The sequence below is a fragment of the Leptopilina heterotoma genome, unplaced genomic scaffold (assembly GCF_015476425.1).
Source record: "Leptopilina heterotoma isolate Lh14 unplaced genomic scaffold, ASM1547642v1 Lhet_247, whole genome shotgun sequence".
Classification (NCBI taxonomy): Eukaryota; Metazoa; Arthropoda; class Insecta; order Hymenoptera; family Figitidae; genus Leptopilina; species Leptopilina heterotoma.
Genome location: NW_025110963.1, coordinates 353,230 through 369,837, shown reverse-complemented (window position 1 = coordinate 369,837; position 16,608 = coordinate 353,230). Strand labels below are relative to the sequence as shown.

Below are 16,608 nucleotides of genomic sequence, written 5' to 3'. Positions count from 1 at the left end.
AACTTCTGGTTAAAAATTTCGTTTAAGCGAGATATTTAAAAAATTAGACTCTATCGCATACACTTTCTATACAATGTTTGTGCACCAGTTAGCATCCATCTTGAATTTTCCCCCACCCAACTTGAATAGCCTAAAGGCCTAAGCACAACAGATTCGCGAAAGTCGTTCGCGAACGCAAAGCATAAGTTAGAAAAGGACAGAGATATATTTGTGTCCTTGTCTATCGCATGCGTCTCGTTCGCGAACGACTTTCGCAAACCTATTGTGCGTTGGACTTTATAGTGCATCTTGTTCGTGTCGATGAAAAAAAAGTTGTTGTAGAAGCAGCCTCAAGTTGTGTCTCCAATAAGACAAAGTGCGCAACGATGTTCATAGCTATAGGTATACTAAAGTTTGCTGTGGTATATCTATAGCTATGAACATCGATGCTCACCTTCTCTCATTGGAGACTCAACTTAAAGCGGCTCGCCGAGCGTACGTCCCCTTGTTGTATCCAAGCACTCAATTGTTGCACAATTTTCATTATAAATAAAATATTGAACACTTTTTCTAAGTTTTTGATATTATAAAATATGCTAAAAAGTTACTGAATCAATATTATGTACAAATAAATACCATCAAATTAATATTAATAATTGTAAATTAAATTTTTCTTTGCAATCCCATGCATTTCACTCAATCTCGGTCCAATGTCCAGCAAGCGCCACCGGTGGCGACGGTCAACTCTCAGGTTAGTTCCAACTCAAGAGTGTCACCCCCGTGGCTGTGATCACTCTATTAAAGTTGAGTCTCCAATAAGACAAGGTGCGCATCGATGTTCATAGCTATAGGTATACTAAAGTATGCTGTGGTATATCTATAGCTATGAACATCGATGCGCACCTTGTCTTATTGGAAACTCAACTTTATGAAATTAGGCTGAGGTTACACCTCTGCAGGCAGCCTGCCTGCCTGCAGGTTGTCATGGTAACGTACAAGAGTAAGAGAGTCAGTGACTACAAACTTTTCCCTTATGGTACGGTCACAGCTCGGCTGCCTGCCTGCCTGCCTGCAGGTCGTCATGGCAATACATAAGAGTAAGAGAGTCAGACAATTTAAATTATTCGTCTCCTCTCTCTTACTCTCGTGGCGGCTGCCTGCGCAGGCAGGCAGGCAGGCAGCCGAGGTGTGACCGTGCCATTACTCTCGTTGCTCCTGCCTGCGCAGGCAGGCAGCCTGCAGAGGTGTAATGACCCTAGATCGATGACCCTAGATGTCGCATGCGACAGACCATTCGAGATGGAAAAAGCTATTCTCGAACGCTTGTCGCATGCGAGATTTCATGTCGTATGCGATAATTTCCGAATGGTTCATCTCGAGTGGGTAGTGGCCATTCGAGATGCAAAGTCGTATACGAAATGCTAGTAAAAAATAAGGTTGTGTGTCATCCTTGTAATAAACGTATATAATATAAAGTAGTATTAGTGTACATGAACCGCATGCTAAAGGCCAACGCAGAATAGATCTGTAACCGGAACCGCAATCGTTACTGTAAGCGTAAGAATGAGTTAGAGAAGGATAAACAATATACCTATCCTTCTTTAACTCATTCTTACGGTACGCTTACGATTGCGGTTCCGGTTAAAGATTCTATTCTGCGTTGGCCTTAAAGTAGAAAAACTATACAAAATAACCTAAATGTAATGTTTAAGAATTAAAAGTAAACTTGTGAAATAAAAGTTTATGTAAATAATTTATAATATGCAAAATTTATAATGGATAAATTGCACATGTTTGTGTTATTTTTGTGAATGAATCATGTAAACAATATAAATTTTTTTAATTTTTTAATCTTCGTTTCATTTTTTCTGTCTGTTCACACTTTAAAGTTAGTTTTTGTGTATGCTTTTGTTTTTTTCTTCACAAAATATTGTTTCACAAATTGAAAGTATGCTCTTTTTTAAGATTTAAAATAAATTAAAATTATAAAATTACAAAAAATTTTGATTAACAAATAAATTTTCTTTTTGCAAAAATAGGAAATATATATATTTATTAATTAAAATTATGCATAATATAAAGGGATATATCCCTTTATTATGCATAATTTTAATTTTTCAATAACAATATTGTTCACAAACTGATTCTTTTCTTTAAAAAAAAATATTACATATTCCAGTTTCTTAACATTTTTGTAAAAAATTCTCAATTTACAAATGCTAATATTAAAACTTTAATATAAAAAAAAATGTTGTTACATTTATTTACGAATTTCTTTAATTATAAAATTATTCGTAATAATATCAGTAACTTCTATTTAAATAAATATTTGATTGTTATTATTTTTTCATTATTTTATTACATTTAAAAATAATTAAATTTTTGTAATCATTTTGTAACGTTCTACTTTTATTGTCTACAAAATTCAATGTATTTAGTGTTTTTAACTAAAATTCTTCTATAAATTCATTATTTTTAATAATTAATTAAATATATATTGCCAAATATAACTAATTTCAAAAGAATTTGAATTATCAAAATTTTAAATTAAATTCATTCAAAATTAAAATTTTATAAAATTTCAAACTGAAACCGCTTAAAGTTAATTTGTTTATAAAAATTGTAAACGCAAAATTGAATTGATTTTGAAATATTTAAATGAACGGATAACTATTTGTATTTTTCTCATATGTCAAGTTCTCTTCCTCCTCAATTATGATTGGCAGATAAGTATTTGGAAACGACGGCAACAATGTATGAATGTCGCACACGGAAATTTTCGAACAACCTATCTCGAACGGTCATTGAGAATAGACTTTCAGAGTCGCATGCGACATTAACCATTCGACATTTTACGCATGCGAGAATTGTCGAATGCTTTCGAGAATACGGCCCCTGATTCCACACTTACCCAGCGCTCCGCTTTTCCGTGGCGCTTTGCGTGAGATAGAAAAAGACAGAGACTATCTCTATCTTTTTCTGTCTCACGCGAAGCGCCACGGAAAAGCGGAGCGACTGGGTAAGTGTGGAATCAGCATAATGCCTAAGCACAATAGGTTCGCGAAAGTCGTTCGCGAACGCACAGCATTAGTTAGAAAAGGACAGAGATATATTTGTGTCCTTGTCTATCTCATGCGTCTCGTTCGCGAACGACTTTCGCGAACCTATTGTGCGTTGGACTTTAGCCTTGCACTTGGACTTTGCTTCCATTGTAGAAGCTCCTTTATAGAAATATTTTTTTATTGTGGACTGAACCGTAGAAATTGCCGGTATCTCAGTTTTTATAATCAAGTGAACTCTGATATAAAAGCAGTCCATTTAAACTGGTTTTCGTCACAGTGAAAGTCAGTTTATTTTCTCCGTGATTACAAAAAAGAATTTTATTAAAACAGTTTATTTAAATTTAATAAATTTACCCTACAATGTCGAGGTTATTCACAAGAAAAGTTTTCCGAATGCAAGGCGATTTAAAAACATGCATGCAGCATGGCTATGTACCTTCTAGAAGATTAAATTTACTGGAATATCAAAGCAAAGAACTGCTTAAGGATTGTGGGGTTTCAGTGCAAAACTTTACGATAGTTGATAAAATAAACAAAACAAATTCTGCCTTGGAAAACTTACGTTAGTCTAATGATTTTTTTCTTTGAATAATAACTTTGCTGTCGAGATGTGGTTGGTATGAAAATTATATAATTCTAGATTCAGGCGAATATGTTATTAAGGCTCAAGTTTTGGCTGGTGGTCGTGGAAAAGGATGGTTTGACAATGGATTTAAAGGTGGTGTTCACGTTACGAAAGAGTAAGCAAATGAAATGTAATTTTCATTCATAACATTTTTTTTCTTTACTAATATTTTACTTTTAATTAGTACTTTAGTCTCTATATCGGTATAAAATTTAAGCCGGTTAACTTGAAATAAAACTTTACAACTTAAGGGTATCTTATTAAGTGGTCACGTGGCCATATTAATCAACTAAGAGAACACGTGACCATTGAATAACATGTCCTTAAATTATATAAATACTTCAAATTTGTCCTGAATTTTATCTAAAACTCTCTCTAAATTTGAATTAGTGAAGAACTACTGACAATTAGTGGAATGTGTCTAATTGTTAGCAATTTTAATGGACGACTTTTCTTTATTTAAATGAAAAAAATATGACTAAATTGTTAAGAGTGATCAATTGTATCTGAAATTACTTAGTTATATGTGAAATCTAGAATTTCGCCCAGCAGAAACGGCACTGACTCGTTTAAATGACGTGAAATTGGTATACAAACCAAAGTCCAAAAGATTGTTTCTTCAATTTTTTCTATTTAATTTCTGACAACAATTTCTTTTTAAATAATTTAATTCGTGAAGAACTATCATAAAATTATTACTTATAAATTATTTAATAAATCATTTTACTTAATATTTAAAAATTAATTAAATTTTAAAAGAGTTGCGTTTACAATTTTCATAAATAGATGAACTTCAAAAGGTTTCAATTTGAAATTTTATAAACTTTCAATTTTCAATAAATTTAACTAGAAATTTTTTTAAAGAACTTAGATTTTTAAAAAATTTTAATACTTCAACTTCTCAAATTACTTAAATTTTTCAATATATATTTAATTAATTATTAAAAATAATGGATTTATATAAGAATTGCAGTTAAAAACAGTAAACAAAATTGAATTTTGTAAAAGTTACAAATGTTTGCAGAAATTCAATTATTTTTAAAAAAAATAACATTTTTCGCAGAAATTCAATTATTTCCAAAAATTTCTTTAAATTCTTGTCAACATTTCAATTATCTTTATAAGTGATAAAATTCTTCTCTGAAATTCAAATATTTTTAAAAATTTTGATAAAATTCTTGGCAAAAATTCAATTATTTTTAAAAATCTTAATAAAATTCTTGTCAAAAATTTTTTGAGAGGAATTCAATGGTCTTAAAATAAAATCGATCAGACAATAGGTATTTTGACTCTATTCGAATTTTTATTTTTCTTAAAAATTCGTGAATTTTAAAATCCATTCCTAATTTTGTAGAAAATCTGTTTTTGAATCCACAAAAAAATGTTTTTTTCAATTGTTGAAGCATTTTTTTTACATTCTCATCATATGAGAAAGTATTAGTTTTGGTCGAAAATTGACTTTCGCTAATTTCATGAAATCTCGACGTTTTGGGGTCCCCTGAGTCCGAAAAACATGGTCTAAAAAAAGTGTCTGTCCGTATGTCTGTCTTCGTGTCTGTCTGTAGACACAATGGTGTCCCTACGATAACTCTTGAAAAACTTATTACATCAACTTGCAACTTTGCATGCACAAAGTTAGTGTTAAAATACAGATCGAGTTCGTTAGCCAGCAATTTTCGTCGAAAACTACGCAAACTACAGTAGTTTCAAAATTTTGAAAATTCAATTTGTTCAATTTTCATTATTTTAAACTTTATATTACTATAGATTAGACAAATACAAACAACTTTCCTCTACAACATTTTTTCATAGAAAATTAATTTTTTTTTTTTTTTTTTAAGTTTTTGGGTCAGGCTAGCTTAACTGGGTTAAAAAATTTTTATTGATTTTCTAAAATGTTATAACTAAAATATATTCATAAAAGTTTTAACATTTTAGAAAATCAATGAAATTTTTTTAATGCAGTTTGGCTGGTCTGACCCTTTTTTACATTTTAATTTTTGGTCCTATCTTGTTGGAAATGGTTTTTTACATTCTAATCACATGAGGAGGTATTAGATTTGATGAAAAATTGACTTTTTATACCTCAGGTTGAATGAAAATGGCGACCTTTTTTTCCCATGGACAAAAAAAACAGCTATTCCCATGCGTTATTTTTGCTCATGGAAAAAAAATGCCGCCATTTTCATAGAAGTCGAACAAGTGAATGAGTTTTACTCCCTGTCGTCTGCTATCTTAAATCGCCACTTTTGTGCCTTTAGAATAAAAAATTTCGTAAGTTACACGGGACTTAAAGGCTGCCTTTACGGTACCTTGTTGCTTAATATACTATTTGCTAATTTTATGAAATCTTTGCGTTTTGAGGTGCCCTGAATCCAAGAAACATGGTCTGTCGATTACGTCTGTCTGTCTGTCTGTCCGACGATAACTTTTGAAAAACTTAATTTTTTCAAAAACTTTTTTTGAATTTTTGACTTTTTGACTTTTTGTCTCAGCTTAGTGGAGGTGTTTTACTTTTGCTTGTTAAAGCGATGGGTAAATATCACATTCACTGTATCCAAATTTACATGTTTTTAATCATACACTTGATATATATTTACAAATCACGTATATAGGGAAAACGGGACATAATGGCTAAGGGGCGTAATGAATAATTGTAATTTATTTAAAAATCGTAAATCGAAATGATTTCACTCCAAAGACAACTTGATGTACTGCAAGTTTCTACAAAGGTTGATTATTTATTATTCAATAACTATTGTAAGAAATATAGTAGAAAATCTGTATTTCACATATGAAAGTAACTTTTCAAAATTTTCATTTTTTCATTCTAATTTTTTTAAAATAACTTTATAAAAGAAACTAAAATCGCGTTTTAAGCTTGAAACATTTTTTGAGGGTCAATTTTAGATTTTTGATTCACACTTACTGTATTGATAAAAATTACAAAATATTTCCTAAGTACCCCTAGGGCGTGTTGGCTAATGCAACACGCTATGTATAACCCGTGTAGAAATTTACCGTGGAAGTGTATGAGAAACTGTCCAGTTGCGCTAGATTCAATCTAGCAACTAGATGGGAAAAATGGACAGGCTTGAACGAGGGATGTAACACTAGCAACGTCAAGATTTTGTACAGTTATTTTGTCTAGTCCTTGTCTAGTAAAATAAATCATTCCTAGCCAGTTCCTGGATATTAAAATAAGCAGTTTCTACATACTGGGAATAATTGTTAGGTTTATAAATAATAGAACAATATTTTTCAACTTTACTCTTTTGTTTGTTTAACTTTTAAACAAACAAAACAGTAATACAAAAGTATTTGTTATTATCACAATTCCTCTTACAATTATTTTTGAAATTAATTGTAACATATTTTGCTACATTGGATTTTTTCTTTAAAACACAAACACATTCACTATAAAGATTCGTACTTGTATACCGATAATAAAATTAATTGTATATTATATTGTTGCAATCACAAAAAATTTACTTAAAATTACCAAAGTTTTATTACTTATTATGAACATTATAATATGAAAAACAATCTAGACTATTAATGATGACATCACATGTCCTTTTTCTAATAAATCTTTTTTTCGCTGTAATATATTTAAACTTGTACACTGTCCCTGTTCAAAAATGGAAAACTGAAAACTTTTCACTAGATTTATAAATTTGATTTTATCTTCACAACAAGATAAGTTACAATTGTAGACTCTTGGTTTCTTTTCATCAAGCACTACGTCAAGAACTGATTTCGTCTGCTAGCTTAGTAGACTCTCAGAGCCACCTTCTCCACGAACTTGTACTAAATTCTTAAGTCAGCGTCCTAGACAGTGCCCAGCTAATTCTTGGACAACCTGCTATACGAACTTGTACTGAATTTTCAATTCAGTATCCTAGACAAATTTTAGACAGATTCTAGACTGTCTTCATAGCGAAGAAAATAAAGGGGAAAACTGTACATTAACATTTCGGGGCCAGGACAGTTTATTCAGAATAATTTTCCACGACAAATGCTATCTAGCTGTAGTCTATTTCTAGGAAGGCCACGACAAATTTCTACACGGGAAAGAGCAATACCTACGATACCGACGAAGTGTACGTTCATTGTAGAAAAAAAAGTAAGCGTAATATAGGAACGTTCGACTTTTTAAAAGAAAGCTGAGGTACTAGAGTAACTTTTCTAGGAGATAAACACTTAATTAAAACAAAAATGTCCGTGTAAATCAACAAAGAGTGAAAAGTTAGCCATTACGCTCCGGTCTACACTACACAAAAACCTTGATACTAATACTTTAAGAATATTTTATCTGCTTCTGCAAATAATATTTCTACTAAGAGTTAGTATAATTAAAAATAACTTCACAATTTAAATCATCAAGACCAAAAATATACATTTTAATCCACTTTATCTCGCAATCATCAGCAAACAAAAACATGTGATGAGAATGTAATCCTTAAAGTCGTAGTAACTTTAAGAAAAAAAAATGTTTTACGAAACATATAATAGGAAACAAGAACAAGAACACAAATAATGCACAACAATTGCAGACCGCCGCAAGCGAAGCGAGCCATTTGCGCGCAACAACACACGGAGCGCGAAGCGCGACGATCAATATTCGCGCGCCCCGAGGCGCGCTGAAACTTGCGAGCGAAGCGAGCCCCCGCGCGAAGCGCGGACGAGAATGTGTCCGCGCTTGCGCGGACAGATTTTTTTTTTAAATAAAACTTTGTTCTTAGGCTGAAAATGAAAAAAAAACATTATTATTCAATTTTTTTATTTGAAAATTCATTTGTTTATTTTTCTAACTAATTCTAGATCATAATTTTAATATACTATAAAAATACCAAATACAAAAAATTTATGATAAAATTAAGATCTGAAATTAGTTAGAAAAATAAACAAATGAATTTTTAAATGAAAAAATTGAATAATAATAGTATTTTTTGCATTGTAAGCCAAAAAACAAAGTTTTATTTAAAAAAAATGTTTCAAAAATTGTAAAAATCAATTCAAAAAGGGTCAAAATATTTTCTGACGGATTTTAATTTATGAGGGTTGAATTCCTCACCAAAAATTACCTTAGAAATAATTTTATGCATAAAATTATTTTTAAGGTAAATAATTAAATTATTTTCTTGATACAGTTAAAAATGGGCAGCTCCATACGAAAAGCAAATGGTGGATCACCGATTTTTCTTAAAGTTTGTAATTTTGTAGTACTTGGGGTACTAAATAACTGTGCCAAACAGTTTTGCAAAAAAAAAATTTTTTTTGCAAGATATTTAGATTTGAAAAATCGGAAACTGAAAAAAATGACTTTTTTTGAGAATTTTCATTTCAAAAACTATTGATTCCACAAGAAAAAGTTATTTATTCAAAATTGTAGAGAAAATGTCAATTTTTTATAATATTAAAAAAAAAGTTAAGAAAAATTAATTTTTCAATAATTTGTTTAAACAATAATTTTTTATTGTTAAAAAAAGAGCAAAGGACATTATGGAATATTCTAGAAAAATAATTTTCTCAAAACTTGAACCTTCCTTAATAAGTGGTTTAATTTTTAAAGAAGTGATTTTTGGTGTTTTTGAGAAAAAAAATTTTGAAGTTTGCGCTACGAGTTTTTGTGCGTTGCGCTAACTAAGCTGCGCCTATATCAGTGTATTTTTAAAGATGATATGATCTTTACTGCTCGCCCCTAATACATTTATTAATTATATACGTATATATATATTATTATTATAAACAGTTTAACAATATATTTTAAACTTTTTTATAAACATTATTTTCCATTTTTAACCCATTAATGCCCATGGGCACAGGAACGCAGGTATAAAATAGTATATTTCGTAACGAGTGCGAGCAGTTGGCAATTTTTGAATGAGCACTTTTTTGGAACGAACTGTAGGCGAAGCGAAGCTTCGCCTACAGTTTGTTCCAAAAAAAGTGGTCGTTCAAAAATTGCCAACTGCTAGCACTAGTTACGAACGATATTTTTCATAACAAGGTGCAAAAAAGTGACCTTTTTTGCACCGCGTTATGAAAAGTAAATGTTGGGATCCTGGCATAGGGTCTAATAATAATTTTTAACGTTAAAAATTAAAAAAAAAAATTTTAAACAATTTGTTATAAACAAATGAAGAAAAATTAATTTTCATAAAAAACTAATAGCGCCATTCGATTCGACGCAAAAAACTACTACGAGAACGTTTATTATATAATTTTTAAAAAAAGACATATTGTTGTAAAAATGTTATAAATAATTAGCATGCATTTATACTGTACGAGATAGAAGGATCGTTTTTAAAGTTAATAATTTTTTTAAACAAAATTAGTTTAATTAGGAGAGTTTTTGACGTCAAAAATTTTGTAAACAAAATTATTAACTTTAAAAACGATCCTTCTATCTCGTACAGTATAAATGCAGGCTAATTGTTTATAACATTTTTACAACAATATGTCTTTTTTTAAAAATTATATAATATACGTTCTCGTAGTAGTTTTTTGCGTCGAATCGAATGGCGCTATCAGTTTTTTATGAAAATTAATTTTTTTTCATTTGTTTATAACAAATTGTCTAAATAAATTTTTTTTTAAATTTTTAACGTTAAAAATTATTATTAGACCCTATGCCAGGATCCCAATAGTTACTTTTTATATCTGCGTCCCTGTGCCCATGGGCATTAATGCGTTAAAAAAGGAAAATAATGTTTATAAAAAAGTTAAAAATATATTGTTAAACTGTTTATAATAATATATATATATATATATATATATATATATATATATATATATACGTATATAATTAATAAATGTATTAGGGGCGAGCAGTAAAGGTCATATTATCTTTTAAAATACACTGATATAGGTGCTGCTTAGTTAGCGCAACGCACAAAAACTCGTAGCGCAAACTTCAAAAATTTTTTTCTCAAAAACACCAAAAATCACTTCTTTAAAAATTAAACCACTTATTAAGGAAGGTTCAAGTTTTGAGAAAATTATTTTTCTAGAATATTCCATAATGTCCTTTGCTCTTTTTTTAACAATAAAAAATTATTGTTTAAACAAATTATTGAAAAATTAATTTTTCTTAACTTTTTTTTTAATATTATAAAAAATTGACATTTTCTCTACAATTTTGAATAAATGACTTTTTCTTGTAGAATCAATAGTTTTCGAAATAAAAATTCTCAAAAAAAGTCATTTTTTTCAGTTTCCGACTTTTCAAATCTAAATATCTTGCAAAAAAATTTTTTTTTTGCAAAACTGTTTGGCACAGTTATTTAGTACCCCAAGTACTACAAAATTACAAACTTTAAGAAAAATCGGTGATCCACCATTTGCTTTTCGTATGGAGCTGCCCAAATACAACTGTGCTCTCCTAAAAAAAATTTCGATAAAATTCTACGCAAACAATGAATTATTTTCATAAATAATACAAATTTCACTGGAATTCAATTATTTTCATAAATAATAAATTTCAATTATTTTTAATACATTTTTAATTGAATTCGTCGGAAATTAAATTCAATTACTGAATAAATTATTTATTTTTGTATTGAAATAATTGATTTCCCGTAGAATTTTCTAATAAAAATTAATTTAAAAATGAATTTCAGTTAAAATTTTAGAGAATAGTTAATATTGAATATTAAAAGCATTATATCGTGAATTTTTAGAAATAATTATTGAATTTTGAAAAGGTTTTAAAATAAAATCTTTAAAAATCTAAATTTTTCATACTTTTAACTAACAATTCTGCGGAATTAATTTTTTTGAAAAAGTTTAATTGAATATTTTTCAGAAATTTTTTTTTTTCTGGAATGGATTTGAAAATTCTCAAAGAACTTTTTCAAAAATTATTGAAATAATTGATTTAAAGAAGAATTTAAGTTAAAAACTCTAGAAAATAATAATTGAATTAAAATGATGAAAATAATTTTCAATATCACTTGGTCATCTTTAATTATTAGAAAACATTATTCAATGCTTTAGAGCTTAAGAAATTAAATTTTTCTTTTTTTTTATTTCTTTCTAACAAAAATTATCTTTCTACAAACAGTTTCAAATTATTAATTACAGAAGAGAGATTTTTCAAAATATAAATAAGTTTTAAATTATTATAAATAGTAACTTCTTATAAATGAGTTAATACCTCTTTCTAACCTGGTCTATAATAAAATTTATTTTTCTGTGGACAAGGTAAGACAGGAAAAATTGAAAATTGAATCAAATAAGAAAAGCGTTAAACAATTGTAGCAAAAAATTGTCAGAAGTGAAACATTTAATCATGTGGTTTTTCTTACATTTAAAATCTTTCGTTTGCCATCTCATTTTGATTATGTAAACTGTAAATTATTTTATCCAAAACTTTTTACTTCTTATACAATTAAAAATTAATTTTTCAATGTCGTATTTAATTGTCAAATTTTCTATAGTAAAAACATAAAAATTATTAGAACAAAATATCACCTTAAATTATATAAATAAATAAGTACATGTTTTTTTAGGTCTTCTTAACTATTATCATAAAGGAATATGAAACTGGTACGAAAGAAAAAATTATATCATATACGATTTATATAAATAATATTTACAAACATAAAATTTTGTCTGAGAAAAAAATCTATAAAAATGAAAAATTTTTATAGTAATTTTGTAAAAATGAATTTTATTAACAAATATTTTTTTTCACATTACAGTCGTAAAATTGTAGAAGAAACTGTAAAAAATATGTTAGGTCATCGCTTGATAACGAAGCAAACATCGAAGGATGGGATTTTAGTTCAAAAAGTAATGATAGCAGAATCGGTGAATATTGCTCGGGAGACGTACGTCTGTATTTTGATGGATCGTCAGTATAATGGACCTGTTCTGATGGCATCTCCAGCAGGGGGCATGGACATAGAGGCCGTTGCCGAGAAAACACCAGAATTAATAAAAACCAAAGCACTTGATATTTATTATGGCATTGACGATGAAATAGCAAAAGAGTTTGCTGAATTTCTTGGCTTTAAAGAGAGCGAAATCCTGGAGAAGGCAATTTTTGAACTGAAAAACTTGTGGCGATTATTTGTTGACATAGACGCTCTTCAAGTTGAAATAAATCCTTTGGTGGAAACCACTGATAAGCAAGTTGTTGCAGTCGATGCTAAAATATCCTTCGATGATAATGCTGAATTTAGACAGAAGGATATTTTTGCACTGGAAGATGATAGCGAAAAAGATCCAAGAGAGGCCGATGCAACGAAATATAATTTGAACTACGTCTCTATGAATGGAAATATTGGATGCTTAGGTGATTTTTTGTTATTAGTTATTAAAAATTATTTTGTTTTCTTTAAAAATTTATTATTTTATTATTTATTATTTTTCTTTTCAATTGTGTATTTTTTGTTATTCAATTTTTATTTTAAGCTAATGGACGTTTTTTTGATTTTAATTTGAATTTTTATTCTGTATTACTACAGTGAATGGCGCCGGTTTGGCTATGGCTACAATGGACATAATTAAATTAAATGGTGGTGAACCTGCAAATTTTTTGGACGTTGGAGGTGGTGTAAAAGAAGAACAAGTTTATCAAGCATTCAGAATTCTCACAGAAGGTAAATTTAGATCATTTTTGCAAACTTCAGGGCTCGAATCAGTGAAAGTACATATTTAAAAATACGGACCAATTTGACAAAAATATATACAGTCCGAGACAAATAAGAGAACATTGTAGTTCAAACTATAAATTAAATTTTTCAAAATTCTATAAAACATGAAGATATCAATAATCCGAGTCTCTGACTCGGAGTGATCGATTTCTTCATGTTTTATAATAATTAAAGATGACCGAGTGATAAAATCATTATCAATTCAATTATTATTTTCAAAAATTTTTAACTAAAATTCTTCTTTAAATCAATTTATTTTAATAATTTTCCAAAAAGTTCTTTGACAATTTTCAAAACTATTTCTTTACAATATTCAATTTTATGAAATTTCAATAATTCATAAATTCTTCAATTAAATAAATATTAGAAAATAAAAACTTAAAATAATATAAAAAAATGCAATTAAACTTTTTCAAAAAAATTCATTTCAAAATTCAATTATTTCTAAAAATTCATCCTATAATTATTGCTTTTAATATTCAATTATTATCTAAAATTTTAACTGAAATTAATTTTTAAATCAATTTTTATTAGAAAATTTTACGAGAATTTAAAATTATTTAAAAACAAAAATAAATAATTTATTGAATAATTGAATGTTTCTTAAAATTCAATTGCGATGAGTTTTATTATTTATGAAAATAATTGAATTTCTAAGAAGAATTTTACTTTTTTTTAACATAATTAAATCTGCGAAGGATTTTATTACTCATGAAAATAATTGGATTACTGCAATAATTTGTAACTTTTACAAAATTAATTTTTTTTTAATTTTAACTAAAATTTTTATAGAAATCCATTATTTTTATTAATTTTTGAAATAGTTTTTGAGAATTTTCAAAATTGATTTGTTTTTAACTGAAATTAATTTTTAAATCAATATTTATTATAAAATTCTACTAGAATTCAATTATTTAAATACAAAAAATAATTTATTGAATAATTTAAAGTTTCTTAAAATTCAAATTCTCATAAAGAATTTTATCAATAAATTTTTAAATAAACGAATTCTGTTGACGAATTTTAATAAAATTTAAAAAAATAATTACACTTTTCGAGGAATTCGATTAAAATTGTATTAAAAAAAATTGAAACTCTGCGATGAGTTTTATTATTTATGAAAATAATTTAATTCCTAAAAAGAATGTTATTATTTAGGGACCATTCAAGTATTACGTAAGCATTTAAGGAGGAGGGGGGTCTTTAAATAATTGAATTATTGTGGAGAATTTTATTAAAATAGTAAAAATTAAAAATCATTGAATTGAGGAAAATTTTTGAAAATAATTAAAATTTTGCCAAGAATTTCATTAAAATTTTTGAAAATAATTGAATTTCGGAGAAGAATTTAATTATTTCTAAAGATAATAGAAATTTTCTTTTTGTTTTATAATCCATTAATAGATCCCAAAGTAAAAGCCATTCTTGTAAACGTTTTTGGAGGAATTGTTAACTGTGCGACGATAGCCAAAGGAATTATTTCAGCATCCCGTAATTTGGGTCTAAAATTGCCACTGGTTGTGAGATTAGAAGGTAACTAAATATTTTTAATTAACATAGGTAATTTAAATGATTTTCTTAATGTTTCAAAAATGAATTATTTTTTATTGCAAAAGTATACTCATTAAATGTTAAGTATAAAATTTTCCAATATAAATTATTATTATTATTATTATTATTAAATTATTTTAAATGTCTGAAACAATTAAATAATTTTATTTACAAATTTTATGTTTATTTTCTAATTTAAGGTACAAATGTAACAGAGGCTAAAAAGATTTTGTCTGAGTCTGGTTTGCCAATATTAACTGCAAATGATTTGGATGAAGCTGCGAAAAAGGCAGTACATTCTATTAAACAGTGACTTTTTTCTGTTATACATTATTTTTCCAAAGAAATTGTTTTTAAATAACCTGGAGATTTGATCATGCCAAGTTGATGTAATATTATTACATTGTGTTAAATTATGTCATATTCACTCTCACTTGATAAAATTTTCTAATTTTTGTTACTCATTTAAAGTTTTTTTAGTTCTATATATTTTTCCTTACATACGATAGGGCTTAATATATAAATTACTTTAATTTAAAAAAACAGTTTAATAATCAAAAATATTCAATTTAGTAACGTATTTCATTATTTTGAAAATTAGAGATTACAATCATGACAAGGAAATTAAAGAATAATATTAAAAGTGGACCAAGTATGGATTAATACGTGTAAAAAATTGTATTTAAGAATCAAAATTCTGAAAATCTTTTTTACAGTTTTCTATTTTAAATTCTATAAATTTAAGGTACATGCCCTAGTGGCCGACTCTTTACAATATTATTGTTTATTAATTGACAAAATTATATTTTATATTATATTCATTAAGAAATCAATAGAAATATCAATTTATAAATGCACTGTTTATCATAACACACCAATACATATTTATATTTTTAAGATAAAATAATTCTGACGTTATGTAATATGAAAGTCAAAGATTAGATATTTTAATGAGAGCAAAAGTTATATACGTGATATAGAGTATCAACTTTATAATTTTTTAAATAAAATTTTTAAAACATCTATAGACATTTTGTTTGTTTTATTGAATTCTTTCAGATGCATATTTTAATTTATAAGTTGCTATTGTACAAAGAAAACAATATCATTGGTAAAAACACTACTTGTATGAGTAGTTGAAACTACCATATTCAGCAGCATTTTAATTAAGATTTCATAGTTAATGTATCTAAAACTGAGTTGCTGTTTTTATGTTGTAAAATTACTACTAAACGTAGTTAGAATAATTAACATTAGAAAATTGAATTTATATTCAATAACTATCCCGTGTAGAGAATTTTCATTTGATGTAATCATGAATTTAGTTATTTTGTATATATATCCTTTAATATAAATAACAAAAATAAAAAGAAGTTTAAGTCCTGGAACAGAGAACAAAGTAATTTTATGATCTATATAACATAAACTTTAGAAGTACATATAGGATTTTTTATATCAATTTTTGTAAAAATGGCGCAATTTTTGAGTAAATTAATCGATTTTTTGTCAAAAAATAAATAGTAAATAGTTTACAGGCTTCGCAATCATCTATTAAAACCTACTATTTACTACTTTTTTACGTTATGCTATTTGAGTACTTTTTTTAGATTTCAGCCACTAAAAGCTACTATTTCTATTTTTTTTTTAGAATTTCCACTACTTTAAATTCGCTAATACTAGAAATCAAAAAACTATTCTCATAAATTATAATCAAATTCTTTAAGGT

The 16,608-nt window shown here is 27.3% G+C and overlaps 1 protein-coding gene across 1 annotated transcript; it reads left to right on the top strand.

Moving 5' to 3' along the window:
• The first annotated feature begins 3,237 nt into the window (after positions 1 to 3,237).
• On the top strand, positions 3,238 to 15,913 carry LOC122503194 (succinate--CoA ligase [GDP-forming] subunit beta, mitochondrial). The gene is made up of 6 exons (XM_043613647.1): positions 3,238 to 3,603; positions 3,682 to 3,781; positions 12,375 to 12,970; positions 13,143 to 13,277; positions 14,736 to 14,864; positions 15,083 to 15,913. The coding sequence occupies exons 1-6, from the start codon at positions 3,402 to 3,404 to the stop codon at positions 15,193 to 15,195; spliced, it is 1,275 nt and encodes a 424-aa protein (XP_043469582.1). The 5' UTR covers positions 3,238 to 3,401; the 3' UTR covers positions 15,196 to 15,913.
• Positions 15,914 to 16,608: the final 695 nt, after the last annotated feature.

Coding starts and splice junctions, on each gene's coding strand:
- LOC122503194 (XM_043613647.1), top strand. CDS start 3,402: ATGTCGAGGTTATTCACAAGAAAAGTTTTCCGAATGCAAGGCGATTTA. Junction 3,782..12,374: donor GGTGTTCACGTTACGAAAGA/GTAAGCAAATGA, acceptor TTCACATTACAG/TCGTAAAATTGTAGAAGAAA. Junction 12,971..13,142: donor TGGAAATATTGGATGCTTAG/GTGATTTTTTGT, acceptor GTATTACTACAG/TGAATGGCGCCGGTTTGGCT.